The sequence below is a fragment of the Grampus griseus genome, assembly GCF_964374135.1.
Source record: "Grampus griseus genome assembly, chromosome: 4".
In the NCBI taxonomy this organism is placed as follows: Eukaryota; Metazoa; Chordata; class Mammalia; order Artiodactyla; family Delphinidae; genus Grampus; species Grampus griseus.
Genome location: NC_138997.1, coordinates 22,036,119 through 22,062,786, shown reverse-complemented (window position 1 = coordinate 22,062,786; position 26,668 = coordinate 22,036,119). Strand labels below are relative to the sequence as shown.

At 37.1% G+C, this 26,668-nt stretch overlaps 1 protein-coding gene across 4 annotated transcripts in view; it reads left to right on the top strand.

Moving 5' to 3' along the window:
- Nucleotides 1-26,668, top strand: part of INPP4B (inositol polyphosphate-4-phosphatase type II B) — a gene marked incomplete at its 3' end in the record, with an annotated part of 719,784 nt that overhangs the window by 672,433 nt on the left and 20,683 nt on the right. For all 4 annotated transcript variants that reach the window (XM_082653036.1, XM_082653035.1, XM_082653034.1 and 1 more), the window contains 2 exons: nucleotides 456-568; nucleotides 4,333-4,487. In XM_082653036.1, coding sequence (XP_082509162.1) covers nucleotides 456-568; nucleotides 4,333-4,487 — 268 coding nt within the window. The remainder of the gene's footprint in view (nucleotides 1-455; nucleotides 569-4,332; nucleotides 4,488-26,668) is intronic.

Sequence of the window (26,668 nt, the reverse complement as noted above, 5' to 3'; positions counted from 1 at the left end):
GAATCTTTCTGTGTAGAAACTGACTTCATGGGTTTTGGTTGAACTTTCCAATTCCACCTCTGAGATGTTCAGTTTGATATAGTCTCATGATTCAGACTAGCTGCTCAGTAGCCAAAAATGGAAGGTTGTATCTCATGTTTCATCCATATCCTCTACTTTGGTTGAAGTGAGGCAGCCTTTGTTATTAAAAACAGTTCCCTTCTTGGTGAGTGTTATATCACCCATTGACATTACCCCAGTTACACACAATAGGGAATGAGGGAAACTGAGGCATATTTCTAAGTAAAGAATAAAACCGGAAGGATTAATAAGTATGATTATCCTCAGATACTCTCTACTCCAAATGGCATTTGTTGTTATGGAAATTACATTTGCAAATATATTAAGGAAAACTCCATGGGCAGCTTAATACTAATACGGTTTCCTTTTTTTTCCCCTCCTTTTTTGTTTTTCAGACATTTCACATTTTCAAGAACAAAATGATTTAAAAGGATTACTAGAAAATCTCCAGCAAAATATTCAAGCCAAAAAGAGAAAGAATGTAGAAATCATGTGGCTGGCTGCAACGGTAGGCACTCTCCTGTCAAATGGTATTCCCTGTCACCGTGATGATCAGCAAGTGTTATCGGGTATCTGCTATGTAGGGTCCAGCCTCTGCACTTTGGGCTACCAGATGTCATTCTCCATTATCCAGGAGATTAGACATCTAGTCTATCAATACACAAAAACACAAGATAGAAGAAGATGTATTCAATGAGAAAAAGTCTTACTCATTGGCTTTTCTTATAAATTTGGGATGTGTTTGAGGTTAAAATCAAGTGTCTGTGATTTTCTTGATACTGCATGTTGCAATGTCAATAGCCCATGTCAGTCAGGGTTTTGAAGTGCTGCTCTAGAGACATATGGTTTCAACAGAAAGTGGTTATCAGATCTCTGACTCACAGCCTCAGTGAGGCTTCTGGACATATTGTTTTGTTAATGAGCTTGGAAATGCATTTGTCAATTTAGATATCGGCATAGAATTTATTACTGATGTATTGCTCTTAGGGTAATGAGCTATATTTTGTATGCTTCCTTCTCACTTAATGGCAACCTCAGGGTAGAAGATCTGCCTGCTTCCCCACCCCCCCAGGTTTCTACAAGGTTGAGGGAGAAAATCATGCCTATAATTTTTAAGCTCTTATCTGGCAACCGCTCAGGTATAGCTCATATGAGTTTTGTTAAACATTCAGACCCAGAGATCCTTTCACTAGGAAGGGATCTTTTCATCAGGAAAGGCACACATTGGAGATCTTTTTGATGAACGCCATGTTTGAACTTACTGCACAGGATTGCTCGTGTAATTTGGAGTTGAGTGTAATAGATCTTCTCACATGTGCTATTCATTCTCTATCAATAGCATTTGAGACAAAGCCTTTCCCCCTACTGCCAGCGCTTCAATTATAATCTAATATTACTTACTCTCTTCTGGGAAAAAGGAATGGATAATTTACCATGAGTCTACATAAAATAATTTACCAAAAGCAAGGCAGAGGGAAGCTGCTCTAGTTTCCCTTCATGCCCTCTTGGAGCCCCAGGGAAGAACATCAAAGGTAACAATATGAAACGTTGCTTTCAGGCAGCTCATTTACACTGGTCCCATTTAGCATCATACTACATTACATGAAGGTTGTTTTTAATAGTTCTTTCTCCTGTGTCTGCTCTATATACCTTCAAAGACTACTGTGGTTGCTAATTCTCACGAAAATTTCACAAAGACAGGTCGTAAGTTATTTTTGCTATATTACTAATGACATGATAGCACAAAAGTACTTTGATCATTGCCCAAGGCCATCTGACAACTTAGGAACATACACATATGTCATTATGCACATATCATGCAGTCACGTAAATTGACAAATGAAGGATGCACAGGTAGAACCACAAATGAATATTTTCTCTAGTACATGTAGTTTTCTCATTTGAATATATTAAAAAAATTCCCATAAATCCTACGTTTCTGAATTTTTTTTGAAATGTATATACCAACCAAATACGGCTTACTCACAACTTACCATTGAATTCATGAATGGGTGATTACTTGCCTTGATAAATATACAGCACCCATAGTGTGCAAATTTGGCATTCTGTAGGAATATTGACTTTATTATTAATAACATGTCTATAGGGTGATACATGAGTTTCAATATCCTCTTTGTAAACTAGGGACCTTGGTATTACTCTTAAAGAAATATAGAAATTCCCTTTTACATTTTCCAAAAAGTTTTTATTTCTGTCTCTGTTTTATTATCCTCTCTTCTTTAAAACGATTAATGAAATCCTGCTTTTGTTAATGTTTTACATTCTAATTGAAAAATGTAAAGCTATTTGGTTTTATCTTGAATGAATTTTAAAAAATGAAAATTTAAAAAGACCAAATACCAAATTAAGCTAATGTTAAATTAAGCTCATATAGTTCAAAAGAGTTGTGAAATACAGAAACCAAGACCCAACCTGTCTGCTTTGATGGAATTGCCCCAGCTTCTTTTTTTTAAATAAATTTATTTATTTTATTATTTTATTTTATTTTTGGCTACGTTGGGTCTTCATTGCTGCGCGTGGGCTTTTCTCTGGTTGCGGCAAGTGGGGACTACTCTCCGTTGCAGTGCGCGGGCTTCTCATCATGGTGGCTTCTCTTGTTGCGGAGCACAGGCTCTAGGTGCATAGGCTTCAGTAGTTGTGGCACATGGGCTCAGTAGTTGTGGCTCAGGGCTCAGTAGTTGTGGCTCGTGGGCTCTAGAGCACAGGCTCAGTAGTTGTGGCACACAGGTTTAGTTGCTCCACGGCATGTGGGATCTTCCCAGACCAGGGATTGAACCCATGTCCCCTGCATTGGCAGGCGGATTCCTGACCACTGCGCCATCAGGGAAGGCCGCCCCAGATTCCTCTTGATTTTAAATTTGTAACATGAAATATCCTTCGTAGGATAGTTGCATACAATTGTGACAATGCATTTTAAAGAATATTCATTCTTTTTAAAACTCACCTCTCATAAGTGACCATTGAGGTCTGTATTTTGTTACTATAAATATAGTCAAGCCTTTGTTATTTTATATTAAAATTTTTGAAATACTATTTATTTACATGCGTTAGCGTTTTCTACAAGAAAAAAAAAGATTACATGTTGAAATCATGCTGTCACGTTTCTCTAGTCACTTAACATTGGAGATAGTGAGAAAGTACCTAAGGGCTAATAAGGACTTGTAACTCCTAAGCTAAGTATCAGAATCACAATTAATTCATGATAAAAACCCTTGATAAACTGTATTATTATATCCTCTCTTCAAAGCAGGCAACTGTTAAGGCCTCCTCAATGGCAGATAGTAAAGCAGGCCTGTATCTCATCAGAGTAGATGTATCTTAAGTGCATGTTGACGAACATTGTTGATGCCTTACCATGGACTAGGGAAGAGAAAAGAATGGAGTGATTCACCTGTTAACCGTAAAGCAATGAGACTATAACTTATTGCTACTTACAGATTCTTCTCCTGGCTTACATCAGAATAACAACAAGAAAGAATTATAGAGAGAAACAGAACAGGACAGAAGTGAAAGACTTGGTCCTTGTTAGGTAGACTTATACCAGCATCCTGGCTCTGCTCTGCTGTGCATAAGGCACCTTACCTATCTACACCTCAATTTCCTCATCTGTAAAATGAGATTACTATACCTTCCTCCAGGGTTCATGTGCAGTTAAATTAAAAGAGCAAAATCTATATGAAATTTATTAGCATTGTACCGGGTGCAATTACAGTGGCCATTTTTGGTGTCCTTATTCTTATTAGTTGCATTGATGAGTGGTTTTCTTATCGGTTTCACTTGGCACCATGTGGATGTTTGAAATCTCGTAACATCCAGCAGAGATTAGTAAAGGTTATTTTAAATATATAGTAAGAAGGTATCAGCTATGTAAGATTCAAATCAAGTGGCTGATCCAGGAAATACAGATAATTTTTTCCCCTTCACTATTAAGATATTGCTTCTGAGCTGTGATTATCATTATCCCCTGCAGCTTAGATGCCCTCTCAGAGAGCCTTGCTGCCTCTGCTGGATATTTACCATCTTATATGCCTTCAACAGCCCCACACCTCATGTACAAAGAGCTAAATAAATTAAATCTATTCCACTAGCTTTTGAAATGAAAAGGTAATATGTTTCCAATCTATAGGCAGATTGAACCAGTTAATTTTCATAAATTAACATAAATTTGGTGGGTTTAGACTAGAAGTGTCTAGAGGACTCTGACACTTTAATCTGCGAGTAAACAATAAACCGTGTATATGTCTGTTACAGATTTGTCGCAAACTAAATGGCATCCGTTTCACCTGTTGTAAAAGTGCCAAAGACAGGACGTCGATGTCAGTGACACTTGAACAATGCTCAATCTTGAGGGATGAACACCAGTTACACAAGGACTTCTTTATCCGAGCACTGGATTGTATGAGAAGGTACCCCATATGTCTTCAACTTTTTTTCTTTTTTAAAAAATATTTTATTGAAGTATAGTTGATTTACAATATTTGTTAATTTCTGCTGTACAGCAAAGTGATTTAGTTATACATATATATTCTTTTTTATATTCCTTTTCATTATCGTTTATCACGAGATATTGCATATAGTTCCCTGTGCTATATAATAGGACCTCATTGTTTCTTTTAGGTCATTTTAAGGTTTGGGTTTTTTTTTTCCAAATATGTATTTTACTGGAGGACTAAACATTTAGTTACTTCACTGCATTTCCATGGCTTAGAGCTGATGACATGAGAGATAACATAATTTTAAGTGAATACTCATTTTAGGCAATAAAAAAAATGTGGCCAGAGTTTGATCATCTGAATGGAAGATATATTTCATGAATACATTTAGACCTAAGTTGAAGGGCTCCGGTCCTTTCACATATAACACTTGAAGAGCACAGTCCCTTTTCATACAAGTCATTATGTGTATGCACAAAATAAAACTAAGTCGTTATGCAAACAAAACAGCTATCCAAAAAATGGCAACTAACAGGTGATCTTCCCATAGCTTGCAGGGCCTTCCTATCTTTAACCTCCTTCCTAAAATTATTTTCACATCACTCATAATAAAGATGGGATTACACGGATCCTTTAAGATTGAGAATTAATATGGTTACTCTGCTGACATTTAAAATATTCTGCCTGAAGTCATGTTTCTTGATTCATTTCCACAGTAATTAAATCTAAAGTCTAAGCCATAATGGGAAAGAAAAAGTGCCTCATTCACAACAGCTGTCAGCAAGGACATACGTTAATTAAAAACTTTAGCAAACTTGTCTCTTTGCCACAAAGACCGACTCAGGAGCACAACAGGAAACATGGGACAGGCTCCCTGATCCCAGAAAGGAACGTCATGTGATGCTCTGAGAGGGCTGCTGCTTATCTGGCATGTCATTAGCTCCACTTTTCTTTTAACTGCTACACTCTTTCCATGGAGAGGGTGATGCTTGCCTGCGCTCCTTCTATGCTGTATGTTTTCCCGGCTAATGAGAGGGTTCTGAAGTCCTCTCTTTTACCCCATTTCATGTCTCTTGGCATTTTTGTTGCTCAGTGGAGTTCTACCATAATTTTTGGATAAATGTATGAGGATATCTTCAAGGCCTGACATGAGCATCTCAGCCATACGAAACATGTTTGGTTGTCATAAAAGACTTTTTTCAATAATAATCTCTCAACACTCACAGGGGAAGGTTCAGAATCTGAGTATAAAATCTTCTAATGTGCATTTAAAAAGTACAAATGTCACCATGGATGGAACAAAGATGCCAGGTGAGGAGGGTAGAGCACATGATGTTACAGGCCAGAAACCCTAGAGGGCTAAAATGATTCAACCAGCATAAATTATCTGGAAGGTGAAACTGTTACTTGTTTATTTAAGGTAGGGGTGAGAGAGGACCCTTACATTAGAAAGGTAATTTTTTCCAATCCGTAAATAAAGGGCCTATCTGTCATATATATGTTGAACTATAAAACTACCTATTTTGGAATAGCATAAATGTTGTATGGACCTGACATTATATATACAACACATTTGCTAATGACATAACATTTATGAGGATTTAGTTTAGGATTGTGAAATAAAAGTAAGGCACTAGAAATTTAATCCAAAAATACTAACGATCTTAACGTCCATATCCCCACTACTCTAGTGGAATTCAAATCTGTCAAATTTATCCTTTGGTTTTGTGTCTCTGTGAGGGCTGCACGAGAGTGTGAGGGCTTGTCCATGTGTGTGTGTATGCGTGTGTGTGTGTGTTCGTGCGTGCATGTGTTTAAGGGAAATAGACGTGTTATTGTCTTGAATAACTGATGTCCTTTCCCTCTTTGGGTACTGTCTTACATCACAAGCCCATAGGTTTGTAAGCTCTGGCCACAGGGCAGAGCAGACGAGAGAATGCGGCTTCAGAGCCAGCTGACCTGAGTTTGAATCCAGGCCCCTGCCACTTAGCAGCCAAGAGGAAGTCAATCTCATCCTGCCTATTAGTGCCTGAGGCAAGTTAGTCAACCTGTTGGTGCCTCAGTCTTCCCTTGTGTAAAAGTAGACATGCTAATAATAGTAGCCCTTCTTAGGAGTGTCTCCAGGATTAAACGAATTGATATGTGTAAAGTGATTAGATCAACGTTTGAGACACAGGGATCACTCTACGATATTTGTTAAGAAAATAAATATCAAAGGTCATGATCTTCCTGAGACAATCAAATCTAGGCAATTATGAGCCTCGTATTTTTTCTGAATATATTATGACATACGGTTTGACTCCAATACCATATATTAGAATCTTGTAAATAAGCTTTCAAATGCAATGTTTTATCTATTTAAGAAAATAAGCTCTTTAAATACCACTTTGAAACTGTGCGTGTGTTTACAAATGCTGTCCTAATTATGGATGGATTGCATTCATTAAAGTAAGCCTGGATAGGTTTCTTATAAGTATTTTTTATGTTAATGTGTATTATTGTATGCCCTTACAAATAATCATCGAATTTGAGGTCAAGGAGTCACCTTAAAAATTTAGTCAAACCTGCTTCACCTTATGAATAATGAAACTGAGTTCTGCAGAGTGTTTCAGCAAAGACTACTCAGAAAATACTAGAGCCAGCACTAAAACACAGATGCCTTAGTTACATTTTTTATCCTGTGCTATACAGTAGGACCTTGTTGTTTTCCTTAGTTGTTCTTTTCTTTTTTTATAAATTTTATTTATTTATTTTTTATACAACAGTTTCTTATTAGTTATCTGTTTTATACATATTAGTGTATATATGTCAATCCCATAATTATTTGGTTATGTATTTGACTACTTCACATCTGTTAGTTGAAACATTATGTAAGTCATATGAGTCATAAGAACCATGTACTTTTCGAAATTGGAGACTGTGTGCAAGACCAGAGTGGTCTGCCCAAACCCTGAGACCTTGAAGAACAAACTCTAGTTCTAAAATGTTAACTCTTTAATTTCTACCTTATCTATCATGTTCACTATTGTATCTGGGCATTTGAGCACAGTGTCTGGTCCAGATTGAAATAAATATAAATAGTGGTTGAAAAAACAAAGAACAGTCCAAATAGGAATTCATTCTGCTGCCTTCTGTTTTTCAGAACCGTGTAGCAACTTTTTCATCCGTTTTTAAAATTGTGTTTTCAGTTATGTTCTGAGATAGTAGTTCAGTTCTTACTTTTATGTCTAAGCCTTGTTTCCTAGGGTTGCACTTGGGTCTCCGTAGTTCAGTGGTCAGTCAGTGATTAGCCAGAAGTTGTGCTCAAACAGTTCAATCCAGTAAGGCTTTCAGCCTCTGCTGATATATCTGTGTATGGACTGGGAAACATGTTCAAATTCAGGAGTTTTCGTATCCATCCTGCCTTTTCTTTCCACCAGGCCCTATTAGGTCCTACTGGTCAACCCAGGATGTGTGGAAATTGATCAAAGCCCTCCATGGTTCTCTCATGTCCAGGATCTCATTGCCCATTACATTCATGGCTAGTCCACTGGTCTGGGGAGTAGCCCAAGTGGGAGTGCAGGCTCATGCCAGCTGTGAGGTTGGCAGTCAGCATTTGTTTGCCTCCAAGGAAGCTAATGCTTCAGACTGCCTGGGAGTAGGCTTTTCTACTCTTCACTTCCAATGCACTCAGACCCTGGGGCAGCAAAGTTGCCGGTTTCCATGGCAGCCTCTCCCTGGTAGAGGTTTAGCTGAGAGGGGCGGGGTGGGAGCTGCCCCAGGTAGAAAGACCACAGACTCGCCCTCTTCTTACTTGCCAGTCAGCAGTTTTCCAAGAAGAAACTTTTCCACTTGTTGCTTGTCTTTGGCTTATTATTAGGTCCTGAAATGGTTGGTTTTGACAATATTTTTCAGTGTCATGGTTTTGGGAGGAGGAAGAGGATTTGCAGAGCTCTTTGCTCTGCCGTCTGATGGACAGTCCCAGCCTCCAGACAGTGGCTGCTTCTGGAACATTACAAAACTACGTATATTTGGACCCTGTGCAGTTTATCATTCAGGTGGATCCAGGGATCCAGAATTTTTAAGAACTTTACAAAAGTTCCAGGACACACACTGGATTAAAGAAAAAAAAAAAGCTAGTGTTTTAAAGGAGTTTGATTTTTACGTTTTTAAATGTATTAAAGTTTTTTATTTTATTTGACATCAATTGCAGTTTATTTTATGTTTGAATTATTCTAACCACCTTTCAGGCTATTTACTCTGGATAGTTTTAAAAGTTCACCGGGGTTATAATATCAATGCTGTTTTTGTAGTTTTAGTTTTTTCCTTATCTATATTAAATTTTTCTACTGTATAGTGCTTCTATCTGTTAAATTTTCAAATTATTTATGGATGAGAGAAACGTTATAGATACAAAGAAATAAAGCTTCATCTACCTGCTTGTTCAGAAGTCCCCTCACCAGAGTAAGGTTCATGAGAGTGGGGACTTTTGTTATCTTGTTCACTGCTATATTTTAATTATCAGTACCTAGAATAATGCCTAGTTAGAGTAGGTTCTCAATAAATATTCAGTGAGTGAGTGAATGAATAACATAGGTTTCTAAAATGTTCAAGTCCTATAGGGAAGTTTTGTGCATACATGGGCATTTGGAAATAAGCAAATGAAATTATTGCTCAGCTGTGACATATTTATAAGCAAAAGTTCCAGAAGATGAAAGTGAAAGTTTTGGAGAGGTTTCAACTCAAATTCAAAAACAAACAGGCCACAAACAATCCACCTTAACGCACAGTCTGAATCTGTCAATGAAAACTTTAGAGACAGACGTGAAATAAAAAGGTGTTTATTTAGGGCTGCAGCCCGGGAGACACAGATTCCACAGGCGTCTGAATTGTGTTCTCCCAGACTACAAAATGGGGGAGACTTATAAAGGCAAAAGCCCACAAGGTTACAGTTAGTTACATGAGTTGTTTATCAAGAATTATAATTGGAGCTGGCAAGAGGCAGGGTGCTTGTTAAGCGAGGATTGGTTGGGATCCCAAATGGTTGCATAGTTACAATGGAAGACCTTGAGACCCTAGGTTGCAGCTGGCAGGTATTGTTCTGAACACGGCTAGGGGTGTCCTTGGGTCTGGTACAGCTCAAAGGAAGTTCAGATCCCCAGTGGTGCAGAGACTTGTCGGAGACCAGATCCTCAGTGGCCGCCCGACTGCATTTTTGTATGCCGGAACCATGATTACTCTATCATAATTTCAACTTGTCATTATACCCTCTGTACAGTTTTTTAAAATTTCAGACTCTCTCTTTTCTTACATATCCAGTATTACTTATAGCTTCACACTTCCGACACGTGCTGCTACTTACAGTCTGTTTGACTGAAATGGCACAAGATCCTCTTCAGATTAGGAAGTTGGCAAGGAGTGGGTAGGTCTGACTCTGTAAGGAACTCTTAGCGGTTGCCTGTGTCATAAGACCAAAACAATGATTCTCACAGGAGTCCCACCACAGACTAGGTTCTGGGATAGAGCCGGGGTTGAGGACTGCTTGACTAACGTCTGCCTAATTTAAACCAGCCACCATTCAGGAATTGATTTTAATGGCTTTGTGGTATGACTATAAGCCTGGTATAACTATCCTTTCTTTGAGTTTTGAAGTGTATGTGTATCGCCAAATTCTCCCTTGATCATCTGTGGCAGGAATTTATGAAATGGTGGCTGAATAATCGGCAGATTTTTATTTTTAAAAAGAAAGGGAGAATGCGTCCCCGCTCTCAGTATCAGCACTCAGTTGTTTCTTATGGAATCACCATTGAATGCTAAGAGCCATCTTGTCACAATGCGTTTGCAAAAAGCATATGTAGTAGGGACTTTCAAACTTATATTTGATTAATAGGTGATTGGGATTGGATTGGAAAATAATAAAATTTGACTGGATTATAAAATGTCATGTTTTATCAAAAAATAATTGTGTCAGGAAATTTAATTGCCACTAAAAAGTAAATGCAAATGCCAGTGCACTGTTATTTTCCCTTAAGAGCAACTCTAGGATTTTGTGTATATACAGTGTAGCAGTGTGACCCATATTGCTTAGTTGTCTGTCTGTAACTTTTATTTTCCTTATGTTACATTATTCTTCCATCTGTCATTCTGTAATGGCTCCTTAAAGTTAAGATAGTTGGTATGCCATTAGCAAGACTAATCAGGGTATGCTTCGGCATACAACCTATTTACTACCCTTAAGATACAGGGCTGTAATCATTCTATTTTAGTAAATATTTAATTCACAAGAGAGGGATTAAAAGGCCCATCAGCCTTATTTTTATTATCCTGCTGAATGTCGTATTCTCAACATGAAGTTTATGTGTCGGGGAGTGTAACTTATGAAATGTTCTGCTTTATAAATAAGTGACCTTAATCAAGTGATGTCAGTATAGGTTTTATTTCTCATGACTCCCTTTGTGGGATTTGTTTTTGAGTCACAAAGGTCATTTATGTCTTCCTTCTTTCCTTAGTCTTGTTTCCACTTTGGCTTTTTTTTTTTTTTTTTACTTTTGATTGTATTAGTTGGAGAAGAGCTCCCATTATTTCATATTATCCCCTATTTCAAATATTGAAGTGAATAAGAAGCATTGCAGACATAGGTAATTGAAGCTTTCAGTTGTCTCTTGACTGTTGGAAAGGGATGTGTTTATGTAGAACAGCCCGAGCCGGAGCAGTTTCTCCATTATCACTTAGTCTTATCTCTTCCCTTGAGAGTTTCAGTGGTGTGTTTGCTGCATTATTTCAGTCCGTATCTGTGACAAGTAACAGTAATAAGCCCAGATGAAGTCACTGTCTTCTTAGGCATGCTAATAATTACGTGAAAACTTACCCCACTTAGGATGTTGTTGCTTCAGCTGCTGGTAAGATGAAAGATGCTGCAGAGAGTACACTTCTATAGAAATCAGGTTAGAGCAAATATCTCTTAACAAGACAGCCACAGATGAACCACCACAAAAGAACTGCTCTTACTAGAGAAATCAAAGAGTGACCTACAAAAAAACTTTCAACTTCCTGAACAAAATGTTTGTGCTAATTTTAGGCTACCTTCTTCATATATTTATGGGTGTCAGATTACTTTCCTACTAAAAAGTAGTAGTTTTGAGGTCTGTTTCTTTTCTCTGATTTGTTTGGTATTTAATTTTGTTTTCAAGTACTAGTGACTTGAGACCCTGTAAGTATGGAGCTTATCATTCAGAGCCGTTACAGGCTTTAGACACACCTTTCCAAATGAGTCACTTCTCTCAGTTCCTCAAATTATTAACTGAGGACCTAGACATATAAGTGTATGGAATATGTGCTTTTCATTTAATTTAATGAAATAACATGTAAATGAATCTAATTTAAATAGATTTAACTTCTGCCACAAACACGGGTTTTTAAAGTCAAGAAGACCTGGGATTAAATCCTTATTCCAGCAATTATTTTCTGTGCCGCTTTTAAGTTAATGAATCTCCAGGCCTCAGTTTCCTCATCTGTAAACCAGGAGTAACCATCTCTCTCTCTCTCCTGTAGGTGTTGTGTTAAATGACGTCACCTATTTGAATTCTCTATGCCCGGCAGATATTAGGTGTTATGCTTAATACGTGTTACCCTGTTCTCCATGCTTTCTCCATTTTTACCTACCCTACTTAACCTTTCCTGTCCCGTGTTTGTCTAAAAGTGCCTCCTCTGAGACTCCTGAAATTGAGGAATTTTCCTGGTGTTCAAGATCTTAGAAGAAAAATCCCAGGATTAATACTTGTTTTCTAAGAGGCTTAAACTCTTTCAGTGACTTTGGGCTAGAAGGTCTGTAAGCTTTGCTAGAGCTCAACTAATAACTTCAGGGGAATCTAGGATCAGCTGAGCCTGGAATAGGAGGTTAGCGCTCATCTGTGGTCCCCAGAGAGCAGTGCCTCAGCACTCAGCCAGTGGAACTTGGGAATGTCCAATTCTTGAATGCCCACAGACTTTACTGAATATCCAGTAAATAATGAGCCAGGACCCCACCTCAGGAAATGACCTGGGCAAATGTAATCATTAGCAAATACATGTCACCATCATATTCGTAGGCAAATGTAAACATTTATTGAGTATCTACTATGGCAGTGTACCAGACTAAGCAAAGGGAGACATAAACTTGTCATAATAATAGCAACTAAGAGTCAATGAGTTCTTGCTATGCACTAAGAACTACATGAAACATCCTATGTGAGGAACCTTTATTAATCCCCACAATGAGAATATGAGATAGATGAGGTCACATGCCTAAAACTATTATTATTAGAGTGGATCAGAGGAGAAAAGGAATCATTGTGGGTTGGGTGGTCCTGAGGGAGGTAGGATTTGAACTGTGTCTTGAGGATGAGTACAATTTAGGTAAGTAGCAAGGAAGAGTTAGGAGGTCTTGACTAGGAATATCTAAGTGGTTAAGGCTAAGAATATTATTTATTAATTCATCATATGCTTTGGGTGTTTTCGTTTCCATAACTGGTCTCGTAGTGTGTGTCACCTTCAACGACTCATATTCTTGAGCTGATATCATGTTTTTGAGATCTATGTTCATATACAAGGTCTAGTTCTCCCCTTTTAATAGCTGTATAGTATTCCTTTGTATGAATAGAACACAATTTACCTATTCCCCTATTGAATTTTAGGTTGTTTCTGATGTTTTGGTACTATAAGCAACAGTGTAATAGACATAGTCACATGTATAACTATGAACACAGTATGAAGGTACATAAACGTATAAGTGGAATGGGTGGTATTTATATTTTCAATTTTACTAGATGCTACCAGATTGCCCTTCAAAATAGCTATACTAATTTATATCCCACAAGCCACGCACACATGCTCCCATGTTTCCACAAGCCCCAATATTTGTACGATAAGAATTTTTACCAATCCAGCGGGTAAAAAGTGCTATTTTGGCTTAATTTGTATTTTCCCAATAATAAGTGATATTGAACATCTTTCTAAACATCTTGGCCATCTTGGTTTTCACTTTTGGTAGCTCATCTTTATTGCTTCATATACTGAGGGTTTGCATATAACTGTGACTTTTAAAAATGTGACTTTATAAGGCACTGGTTTATGGTGTTTAAGTTTCAGAAAAGAGGGTTTCAGGAGTGGTAGCTTTTAAAAAATATTTTTATTTGTTTTGTTTATTTTCTTTAAAAATGAAAGCGCAGTGAAATAGGACAGAAGGGTCTCTTGGATTTGGAAAGAAAAATGCACAGTGTTTTGACAGGAGCCTGTGATGTGATCTGAGACTTTTTTGAACTCCACTTTAGACAAGGGAAGGAAATTTCCAGCTGAGACACAACAAAAACCTAACAGGTGATTAGGGAGATGATTGATGCCTTTGCACTTGGAAAATGAGGTACAGCAGGAACCAGTCCTAGAAAGGGCTTGTTCGCATTACAGAAGCCAGAGATGCAGGCAGCCCGGGCCTGAATGATGTGTGCAGAGCAGTTATGCCGAAACCCAGCAAGTTTATTTATGCTCCCAGAAGGTTGAGACACAAAACTCAAGGCTTAAGCTAGTGGTGTAGCCTCATATCGTTGAACTTGAAAGCCATGTTCAAGGAGAAACAACTTGGAATTAAACATGTGGATATGGAACATATATCGTAGTTCTATCTCAGATTCTGTTTGCTTTTAATGTTTACAAGTTTGTTAGGGCATTCTGTTCCCATACAATAGTGCTTCCCAAATCTCAGTCATTCATTTAACCACCCAAAGGTTTTTTTCCACAAGTGTCGCATGAACAATCATTTATTTCAGCCTTGACCTGGGCAGGGATGTTCATGAATTCATACAGTTGTTACGTTTTTGTTTGTCCTAATGCACGTGAGAATAAATCCCAAGCTATTAAAAATCAGTGCATTGTCAGTGTACCGCGTAAAAATTCCTGTCTTCATCAAAGAACTTACTGTACTCAGGTAAACACTGTCATTAAAAGGGTTTCCATCCTCCTTCTAACCTGAATTTTGGTTGTAGTGCTCCAGTCTCTAGCCCAGGGTAACAAACTGAAAGTCTTCACAGGCTACTGTCTAATGAAAACTGGACTGAGAGGCAATAGAGTTTATGAAAAAGCAGCCAAAATACTGTAAACTTTTCTCCTGATCAGAAGATCACAGACGACAAAGAAGTTCAAATGCCCAGTGTGATACATTTATACCCGAGGGTAATGATCTCAAGTTCTATGGGCAAAATATATTATGCACAATTACACCGCATTCTCTTCCATTCATTGAGCCCATCAGAATTTATGTGAATGTGAATGAAATCTTTATAAGGATCAAGGATGTAATTTATAAAACATATCATTTACAAAATCGGTAGCTGATTCGTAGTAACAAGTCGCATGTGATAGTTCTCAAGTATCACAGCGTTGTTTTGGGGATTTCACTGCACTGAATCCTCTAAAATCTAACCATCGAGACGGCTTAGTGGACAGCAGGATGTCAGGTGAAGTAAGTACAGACAGTCCCTGGCTTAAGATTGTTTGTCTTAGGATTTGGGGACTTTACAATGGTGCAAAAGGAATATGCATTGAGTAGAAACTGTACTTGGAATTTTACTCTTTTCCCAGGGCTAGTGATATGCAGCACAGATAATCTCTCGTGATGCTGGCAGGGCAGCCACAGCTGCCATTCAGCCACGGGATCATGAGGGGAAACCACTGACACACTTAGAGCCATTCTGTTTTTCAGTACAGTATTTAATAACTGATATGAGATATTCAAGGCTGTATAAAATAAGCTTTGTGTTAGATGATTTTTGTGCAACTGTAGGTTAATGTAAGTGTTCTGAATGTGTTTAAGGTAGTCTAGACTAAGCTATAATGATCTGTAGGTTAGATGTATTAAACGCATTTTTGACTTATGGTATTTTCAACTGAAAATGAGTAACGTAAGTGTTGTGAACACTTCAAATGTATAGCATCCTTTAATAAACTTTTTCTTTTTTAATATAGTGGCCTCATTCCTAGTTCAGTTTTATGACATAACCCTTGCCCTGATATAACTTTCTCACAATCCATTCTTGTTATCTTACTAAATTTTATGTATCCATTTAGACTGTCTTAAATTCCTTTTAAAACAAGGTAGGGGGCTTCCCTGGTGGCGCAGTGGTTGAGAGTCTCTGCCTGCCAATGCAGGGGACACGGGTTCGTGCCCCGGTCCGGAAGGATCCCACGTGCCGCGGAGCGGCCGGGCCCGTGAGCCATGGCCGCTGAGCCTGCATGTCCAGAGCCTGTGCTCCGCAACGGGAGAGGCCGCAACAGTGAGAGGCCTGCATACCACAAAAAAAAAAACCCAACAAGGTGGGATGTGAATACTTAAGAATAAAATCACATAAAGCATTCCCTACCTGCTAGGCTTAAGGCTTTTCCTAAATCTGCTCTTAGCACTCATCAAATCAAGTTGAATAATACTGATTTGGAGTTTTTTCTAACAGCAGAAAAAAAAATCTAGTCTCTTACACATAAGAACTGAATTTATGTGTTTTCAAAGTGATGTCTGTCTTCTCAACTATTTGAGAAAATAATGGCATGATATTTTTGTGTGCTTCAGAGTTTGAAAATCACCTTGACTGCTGTCTTGCTCTAGAAAATAGAAATACAATAGATATCATCTGTTGTTCAGTTTCTGTTCCCTAATTTAATTTTATAACAAATTCAGAGATGGAATCTTTGTAACAGATAGTTGGGTTTTTTTTGATTTTGTGATAAAGATTTTTTTTTCTCTTGGAAAGACTAGAACAAAAGTGAGAAAAAGGCATATCTTGGCATATCTGTCAAGATATATTATTTTTGCCAGAAAAGGAGGGGGCGCCTTCCTCTTCACAAGAATGAATTGATTTTACAGCAGCTGCCCTTGAAATAGATACATTTATTGAAAACTCCTACTGATCTCCAATCCCTATATAAAAAGGAAAACCATTTTTTCTATAAGAAAACAGAAATCTCACGTACATATATGCAAGGTCCATGTGATCAAATATTACATGGTCATAAAGTCAAAAGGCAACTGAGGCAGCTGTGTAGACTTGCCATGGGTTCAGCTTGACCACATGAGAAATGTGTGGAAAGCTCAAATTCCAACAAGCATTTGCTGAGTTTAATCTTTTTCCTCTGGGGTTGGATTACATAAATATGATTTTATTGCCCATGTTAATAATTTTAAAGTTGCTAATAAATTGTGTGGTTCCTGAACAAGAGTATAGATGCCCTACGTAATTGGAAATTAATTCTAAATCATGAAGCTTTATTTGGGGGCTAAATAAATCTATTTTTAGAAAGTAATACTATTTGACATTCATGTAGTCTGTTATAACCTCCCCAAAGGGCAATACTTGACGTTCCTTTATAAATTAAAACCTTATGTTACTGAGGTTACGGTTTCAGATCATAATGGAAAATGGAAACTATTTTGTTTCTATTTACGGCAAGGTAAAAGAAAGTCATGGTTTTTTTTGCAATCTGCTTTATTAGTTTTATGATAAATGTGTCTATGTGTCTTTTGCCACCTTCGCTTACATCGCTTGAATAACAAAAGAAGGAAACACTAACAATCTTGGTGTGGACTCTGGGATGAAAGGAAAATGAGAAATATCCCATATTTTAAAAAGCTTTAAGAATTTGGGGCTGTTGATATATTAGTGCTAATGAAAAATGAATTTGTGTGTGTGTATTTTTTAAATTTTGAGTGTAATTTAAAAATAAGTAATTGCCCTTTGAATATCCTTATCTCCAGCTAAATATTAAAATGGTATTAGCACATTTTGCTAGTATGTTGCTGAACTCTGCTAATTTCCTCCTAGAGTTTGATTAGTAATGGGAGCAAAATTTTGATTTAATTCATTTTATCACAATCAAGAAAAAGCAAAACTAAAAGATCTTGAAAGAATCTGGACCTATGTGTGTGGAAGATAGGGGAAAAAAGAAGCTTTCTGATTTAGGTAAGGTTCGATGAAGTAAAGGCGTATGTCAGCTTTCATGTCTCATGGACCCCTCGGCCAGGGTGGTTGGTAGGGGTCTTCCAGGCAGGAAGAGCTTTCTCTCTCCTACAGAGGCAGGGCTTCTGCTCGCTAGATCATCTGGACTCAATATTTTCCTTGGCAGCTAAAAGAAAAGTTGCTACAAGGAAGTTAGTCTGTACTCCCCATAGACGTTGACCTCTCCTCCAAAGGAAAATGCTTGGCAATCTGATATTCTTGCCATGCCCTTCCAAAAAATAAATAAATGACTACTGAGGCAGCATTCTTATTCACATATAAAAGAAACCTTTTGTGCCATTATCCTCGTGTGGCCTTATATCTCTGTTAGTACCAAGATATCTAAGAGCAAAATATAGTATTTCAACTTAGGTCAAAAATTTTATTGAAGAAGGCTTCCCTGGTGGCACAGTGGTTGAGAGTCCGCCTGCCAATGCAGGGGACACGGGTTCATGCCCCGGTCCAGGAAGATCCCACATGCCGTGGAGTGGCTGGGCCCGTGAACCATGGCCACTGAGCCTGCGTGTCCGGAGCCTGTGCTCCGCAACGGCAGAGTCCACAACAGTGAGAGGCCCACGTACCGCAAAAAAAAAAAAAAAAAAAGAAAGAAATTTTATTGAAGAGTCTGAACAAGTATCATCAACATTGTTTTTTCCATATATCAAGACATATACCTGAGGTCTAGAATATGTTTTTCTGTTGAACCCGTGTGGAAAGGGAAGCTAGGTATCTTCTAGTCCAAAACTTGGCAAAATCTTAGGTAGGTGAATATAGGCTAATAAAGTAATTATTTCTTAATCTAGATATTGTACTTAAGTCTATACCAGCCCTTTAATTAAGTTTGGTGGAAGGTTTTTCAGTGGAAAGTTCTTCAGTGGAAGGTTCTCTACTTGAATGTAACGTGATGGTTTGCAAGAGCAGGCATGCTGGAGTAAAACAGGACATTCCTTTCTTGAGCCTGAACTGATTCCACTGTGAGAAGATGTGCTTCTCTGAGCAACAGTGAGAATTTAAACAGAAATGACTGGGGCAAGGTTAGATCCCTGTGTTTGAGGAAATAGTCTAAATCCACTTCAGAGAATAAAGCCACTTTTTTTTGTTTTCAAAATGAATTTGGCACCCTCGTAAGACTTATGACCCAAATAAAATAACTAAAACGAAAAAGTAAATTGCAATGAACTTTTTTAACATTACTCTTTGACTTGCTTTTGAGGCCAAAGATATAGATATTGAGCAATATATAAGTGTATATATATGTATATAAATTATTTAATATTTGCTTCGCTTAGACCTAATTTGATCTTGTGTGTAAATTACACCTTGATTCAGATGACCCAATCATTGTGACTTGTGATATACCCATTCTTACACTACTCTTTCAACAACTATGTTTAATATTAAGTAAAAAAACAAAAACAAAATTCCATCGTGTTATCTTGTCAAAATGAGACAAATTGAGAAACGGAAACTAACCATATGTTGACACGTCAACTTCCCCCAAATATGCCGGAGTACTTACTTTGCTCATTACTTTCATGGGTTGGTGAAGGACCACAAGCTTTTGGTACAGAATAAAGTGTTATTTTTCAAGCCTTGATTGTTATTCTCCTAAAAGTCAGTTTTCAAACCACCTCCATTTCTGTGCACTTGTAACTTTTCATATTAATGATATTTTAACACTGAAACATTTGGAAAGGAATTTAGAGATTACCTAGTGACCCTGCCAACCAAGGCAGGAATTCTTTATACAACATCCCTGACAGATTATCAGCTAACCTTTACTTGTGCATTTCCAATAGGAGGGAGGTTGTCACTTTGTGTATCAACCCATTCCATAGTCGGACAGCTATACATTTTATAAAATTTACCTTCATGTTAAGCTGAACTCTGTCACTCTAGAACTTCCGGTCATTAATCCACTCATCTGCCTAGATCAACATAGAGCAAGTCAGTATCTCCTTCCTTTTGTCAACCCTCAAGTATTTGAAGATGGATGCCATGTTCTGCTTAATTGTTTAAATCCCTTTAAGATGTAAAATTACATGCCACTCCTTCTGCCCTTCCTAAAATAGATTACCACCATCTCTCAATGCATTCTTTGTTTTTATGGCCTTCAGAAATAACTACAAACAGAATTAAACACCATGTTCTAAATGGAATATGAACACAGAGTAAAATAGGACAAAGGTCTGCATATCCCTCCCTCTCTTCCTCCTTCCCTTCCTTCCTTCTTTCTTCCTTCCTTTATATAACGCTGACTGTGTACCAGGCACTTTTCTAAGCACTTGGCAAATACTGACTTCCCCAAACTTTATTTTAAACCTAAGGATTAAGTCTTAAAATGAGGAAACAGCGCCAGAGGGGCTCAGTGACTTGTTCAATGCCTCACAGCTAGCAAGCGGTATGAGGCCATCTGACTCCAGGGCCATGCTTCTAAGAGCCTAGGCTGTCTCTCTTGATCTATATTTAGCTCTTTGTTCCTGGATCCGTAAACTTCATGACCTTTATAAACGAATTTTGTCTTACTGCGTAATAAATTGAAACATATAGTCCTTTGTAATATATACTGCTGTCTAACAAGCTTTCTCCCAAGCTCTACTGGGATAATTGATATTTTGTGATGAAATTTAAATGTATATATTTTTATTCTTGTCAACCTTACCCGTGAGGTAAGTATGGTGGCCCAAATAAGTACGGTAGCCACATTATATATTTCCTATGCTTTAAGAAATGGGGCTGAGTTTTATAATAGAACATATTTCTAAACAATGATATCTAATTAATAGGTAATTTAAGGGCTCTTTAACCAAACATCTATGTAAATAAGTAAACAAATGAATATTTAAAAGAGAAATTTCATGGAGACAGTCTTTTTGGGCACAGTGAAACACCTACATTGAAAAATCGTGCAAGGTACAAAACCAAAACTTTGTCATGTGTACATAGCATGTAATGACTCTGGAACCCATTTGTGGTTGATTGTTTGTCTAACCAGACCACAAAGTCTTAACCAAGTTTGCAAGGTGGTGAAATAGACAATTTGGACTTGGTTCAAGTTCACTTCAGTTCCCCACTGAACAAGAAGGGCAATGATGTCAAAGAGAACAGGATATCAGTGAGGAGTTGCAGTTACAAGGAACCTGCATTGTTCCTTTTTCTCATAAAAGCCCACCCAAAGTACAAAGCGGAGAAAGTGAAGTGGACAGTCAGACCCCTGAGCTAGCTCAATTTTGTGCCGTTGGTGGGTTGGAGCCACGTCTCCCTCAAGGTCTGTTTACCACCACAAAAGGCAAATTTACAGCCTGATGATGACCTACCTCTTTGCTCTGTTTCTTTCTGCAGCACAGGGCCTACATAGGCTGTTCTTGGTTGACCAGAACCCTAGTCATTGTTCCTCCCAAAGTATTTCATTTTATTCCAGGTCATTATTCCACTATGGCAGAAGCCATTAACTCTAAGGAATTGATGGTTCTGAGTACTATCTTATATCAAAGAAGGAAGCAATTTTTGCATATTATTTACTGAGCATAATGCTTCATGTTAAAGATATATATATATAGATATATATAGATATAGATATAGATATATGAATATGATGTGCTTCTTGTCCTCAAAAATCTTCAAAGCCTTTTGGGAGAGAATCACATGCAAATAAATAATGGTGGATTAGGTTTTTATGATATTGTATATAAACTGCTTTTGGAAACATAGTTAAGGGAGCAGTTAATTCCCAGAGAGGTGAGGGGAGGGGAGTGTGGGATACTGTCGGGGCTTCAGAGAGAAGGTGACCTTGGTATTATTATGAGACAAGTAAATTAAGAAAGAACATATTTCACCCACAAGAGACATTGATGTTTCTTAAGAAAAAAAGCTATTGATTACTCTCGAATTTTCAGCATGTTTTACTAGAGACCTAAGATTGGCATGTATTGACAGTAAATATAAAAGTAGATTACTTTATCAAGCTATGACTTCTGAGAAAGCAATGACCTTAGAAAAACTAGAAATATGAGTTTTATAAGTATCCAGGTTTAGGAGCCCCTGTCCCTCTGCAAATACATAGGTTTTCTCCATGATTTTTAACCCACCTGCACCTCCCCCCTTTATAAGTGACTTCATGAGATTGAAGCAGCCAAGACAGTATATCTGGGCTAGAAATCTGTGATACAAACCAAAACCTAATTTCTCCCATTAGATTCAGTTTTAGATGACCTCCTTTCAATTCTTGTAAACATCATTACTACTCAAATTCACCTCCATCCTTTATTCCAAGAATGAGGAGAGGGCTTCCCTGGTGGCGCAGTGGTTGAGAGTCCGCCTGCCAATGCAGGGGACACGGGTTCGTGCCCCAGTCCGGGAAGATTCCCACATGCCGTGGAGCGGCTGGGCCCATGAGCCATGGCTGCTGAGCCTGCGCGTCCGGAGCCTGCACTCCACAGTGGGAGAGGCCACCAACAGTGAGAGGCCCGCGTACAGCATTAAAAAAAAAAAAAAAAGAATGAGGAGAAGCTTGTGTTAGAGCCAGACAGCTTGCAATAGATAATCATAATTGAATTTTTGTGCAAGAACCCTCCCCATTTGTTATAACACTAGACTAAGTGTTTTCAATTTTATTAAAAATATTACTTCTGCAAAATAGAATTTCATTGTACTTTTTCTGTTCTCTTTTTTAAAATCTCAAACCCTTCTTGCTCTTGAGTATCTCATTCATAATTGTTAGGCGAAAGTGGTATATGAATTCTGCAGTGCTTTAAACATAATATTGGACTAGAAAGTAGCTAGTCTCTTGAACTATTGTAGGCTGTTGGAATAGAGAGCAAAATGGACCTAAAATAGCTTCCTCAAAGATGTTCTAAGGAAAAAAAATTAAAAAGCACGATCTGGGAAATAATAGCCCAGTGATAGAGTAATGTTTATTTTAAAAATCGTTTGTGAATGGGACACAGGTGGGTAGATTAATTGCCTCCTTTCTGCTATTTACTTGTACTATTTTCAAGAATTTAATAGGCATTATCTCATCAGCTTTAAAGTATATATGAGAATCAGATAAAAGATAGAAAATAACTTCCCTATTTGACAAAGACCTGCTTTACTTTATGAATTTGGGGTTGATGGTTGTATTTACCATAGCCTCTTCCATATGAAAAGTCCAGAGTTCATTTGTACCTCAGAGTTGTGTGTATCATTATAAATGACAAGAAGGAATGCAGAGTTTAAATCTTTTTTTAGGTGCTTCTTAGAAATCTGTGATTGTCAGTATTAATAGTGGTCTATTTAACTATCAGTCCAATGTTAATGCACTGTGCTGTTGAAAATGGATACATAATATTAGCTCCATGGTTCCTGTGACTTTGGAATTACAGATGCACAGAGTGGGTCCACAAGCAATATTAATTGAAATAATGAGACCAAGTCAAGAATCTAAAAAGCTCAAACTAGTGAATAGAGTCTTATACACACAGGTATATACTTGGTCACTCTTATGTCACAAAATGCTTAGGAAGCAATCTTCAGCTAGTGATTATAGTTAAAATTAGATGATTGTGAAGCATGCATGCAAATGCAGTATAGCAGATCATTCTGAATAAAGTAACACAGATGTAAAGACCTTCGTCTATTCCTATTTTACAGACAGTGCGTAATAAAGATTGTCACTTATGTATGTTGTTATCTCCATTTCCTAAATACTTAATACTCGACAATGTCATTATCTGTCTATGGATATATTTAAGCATGATTTAGGAATCCTTTGTGACTACCCAGCCTCCTATAATCACAGCACTAGTTTTAGTAATAGATGGGAAAAATATTAAAATAAATGTTGCAGATCCTTAATACAGGCAAGCAGACACCCACAATTAAGTTAGTTCTCAATAAAAGAAAAAAAAAGGGACTCTCTGGACTATCAGTGGAATAATCTGATTTTTAGTTTACTGTGTGTGTGTATATAGTGAACAATGTCAAACTCTGTGTTTTCAGACCCAGAGGCAATCACTCTCTCTATCATCATGAACCATCTTCCTCTAAGCGGCACAATAAGGATAACAAAACCCATTTCAGTCTCAATTTTAGTTTAATTCCCAGCTGGAACTTGAAATGAGACTGCAATGAACTTGAACTTGCAGCAGTGATTATCTCATACGTGCATATAAAAGTGTTCAGATACAGTAGCAGTGTTTCCAGATACTACACTGAAGGCATTCACTTTTGCAGAAACAGATGAAAAATGGAGTGTCGGGCTCCCCAAATTATTACACTGACCACAGGGCAGCCAGCAGGTTTTGTTCTATTTTACTTTCTATATAACAGGATGACAGAACAGCATGATAGCATGATCAGAGTATTTTTTTAAATGACCTGTAGAGCTACATTTCCCTCAGAAGTTTCTAAATTAATGCATAAAATGTCAGCAAATGTTATCTGAAGAAAACACATGAAGGCAAAGGTTGATGATGTATATCACTAAGTGCATTTAGCAATACGTTGATTAGAATTATAAAATATTTCTTAAAAAAAAGAACAGATCTCCTCAGTGTCTAAATAGTTCCCTAACACCATTTAGGCTTTTAGGAAGACACATTCATTCCTTTGGCTGTCACAGGCATCATTTAGTATTTTATTACTAAAGCGCTGAATTACATTTTGTGAACATGGATGAATGATTGTGCCTACTTATGCATTTAATAAGCCAGAATTCAAGTAGGAATAAGTTAAGCCTCCACTAGATGAGGGAATGGTTGCTGGAGTTTATGTCACCGGGTAAAAAAAAAATCGACACAAGAAAGACCTGAGTTGGGGTTCTTATTGTATCATTTTTACTCTCTGGTAGAGAGATTGCTAATTAGTAACTCACTGTCATCCCACAATTTTCTACATGTAGGTTATCTTCTCCATGATTTCTTAGAGATAGAAAGATGTGGGTAGATTCTGAGTTAAACATTCAAGCATATCTAAAGTATTTTTTGAGAAGCTGGCCCATGACTAAAGGTACAACTTTAACTTTTCTTGAGGTGAGAATGTGGTGGCCCGCCGCTGGGACAAAGAATACGAGTCAGGATCTCTCATGTTTCTTAATCAGATACCAAGGTTGGCACTACTATCACCAGTGTCTAGAAACACACAGTTTTCCTTTCTGTTAATAACACAGAATGTTGCCATCTACTTAGCATCTGCTTTGGATCAGGCATTACCATTTCTCACAAAACTCCCTCCCCAGAATGCCTACTAGAAACTCATCCTCTGTGTAGAATTCATATTCATGTTGAAACACACATCCGATCAGTCCCCTCCTGTGTGCTTAAGAACATGTCAGTGACCCGTCATGTGATCACTCATTTCCCGGCCTTTTCCTTCTCCACAGCCCTTTTCTTCCCAACCCCTGGGTCCTTGAAGCACTCTGTCCTTTGCACGCACTTTAACAAAAATCTACGAAGTGACCTCCTGAGAAACACCTGCTCAAGTCCAAGAACTAGCATGTTTCTGGCTCCCCAAAGCCCCCAACACATTTATATATTGAAGTCCTAGGAAAACTCCACTATAAAGAAGCTTGACTTTTGTTAACCCAGTGCTACACATCCATTGAAACTCATGGGACACACTATGGGAAATTCTGTCTTAGGAAACTAGGCAATTTAAGCACTGTAAATTTTGGCCAGTAGATAAGATAAAGGCATTATTTTCAAAATGATATTTAATGAAAGCATTCAATGTATTCTTTGACTGTAGGAGTTTTCAGAGAATTAGTGTTATTTTATAAATATGTACCTTTTAAAGGAGAAGTAGAGAGAAGAAAAAGAAACCTCTGTGTTTAATTTATACCTATATGCGAGTGCTTTAGTTTGTATTTATTAACATAGAAGAACATGGGTTATACTTAAGTGATCAGGTAGCAATTTCTGGAGAAACAAATTTTAAATAAGTAATTCCTAGGGAATAAATGAACTAGTTTAATAATAAAAGAGTTTCTCTTTAGAAACTATTATGCATTTTAATAACTTAGTATGCATCCAACCTCTTAATTATCGTTATCTAAATTGAATACTTATAATTATTCAAGGTATAAATATTTGAACAAAAATCCAAATATATATTAATGATTTTTGATTGAAAGTATTATAGCAAAACATTATTTGTAGTGAGGTGGACCTAGTCATACAGAGTGAAGTAAGTCAGAAAGAGGAAAACGAAGAGCTGATTCACTTTGTTATAAAGCAGAAACTAACACACCATTGTAAAGCAATTATACTCCAATAAAGATGTTAAAAAAAAAACATCATCAGAATTAAATGGTTATTTCAGGTAGACTACAATGAATTATAAGATTGAGCAACTCAGTTCTTTTGTTATATATGGTTAAATTAAACACGGACTAGAAATGTAAGAGAAATAAACACCATAACATGTGTAATAATAAAAGCAAGCAAGCAGTATTCTACAAATAAAATATCTTTTGGTTCAAAAGAATCAAACTGTCCAACAGCCCATCAAATTTGTACTTGTAAAGTTTAGAAAAATATTTAGAGAGAGTAATACAATATGCATTGTTAGAATGTATAAATCATTAGAACAAAGTATTATTTGAAATAATTCTTAAATACTCTTTTCTTAAAATCATTACTGTGCACTGCAACTTTCATAGAGATGATTCTTTGTTACATTGTATGTTTTTCATTAGCCATTAGTAAAAGATCTTGTAGATTATTTCATTGCCATTTATTCAATAAATAATTAGCAATATATATAATGACACCAATAATTATATCTACCATTTATTGAGCACATAATATGTGTTTGGTATGCTAAATATACTATACGTGTACGTGTTTGTTTATGTATATGTGTGTATTTAACTTTCATATTAACCTGTATGTGACAATATTATTATCATCTTCGTTTTAAAGATGACAGAACTAAAGTTTAGCAAAATTAAGTAGCTTGTCCAATTAACACAGGTAGCAAGAGGCAAAGACAGATTCAAACCCAGGATTGTCTTACCAGTATATGAGCAGAGTACTATAAAGAAATATAGAATCACTATATAATATGTACGGTGCTATCTACTGGGAATTTTTTTAAAAACCTAATAATTTATAGAAATAGGAATCCATAGGCTAATAATCTGTATTCTGGCTTTCAATCAGCTGTTTACTTTTTATTAAT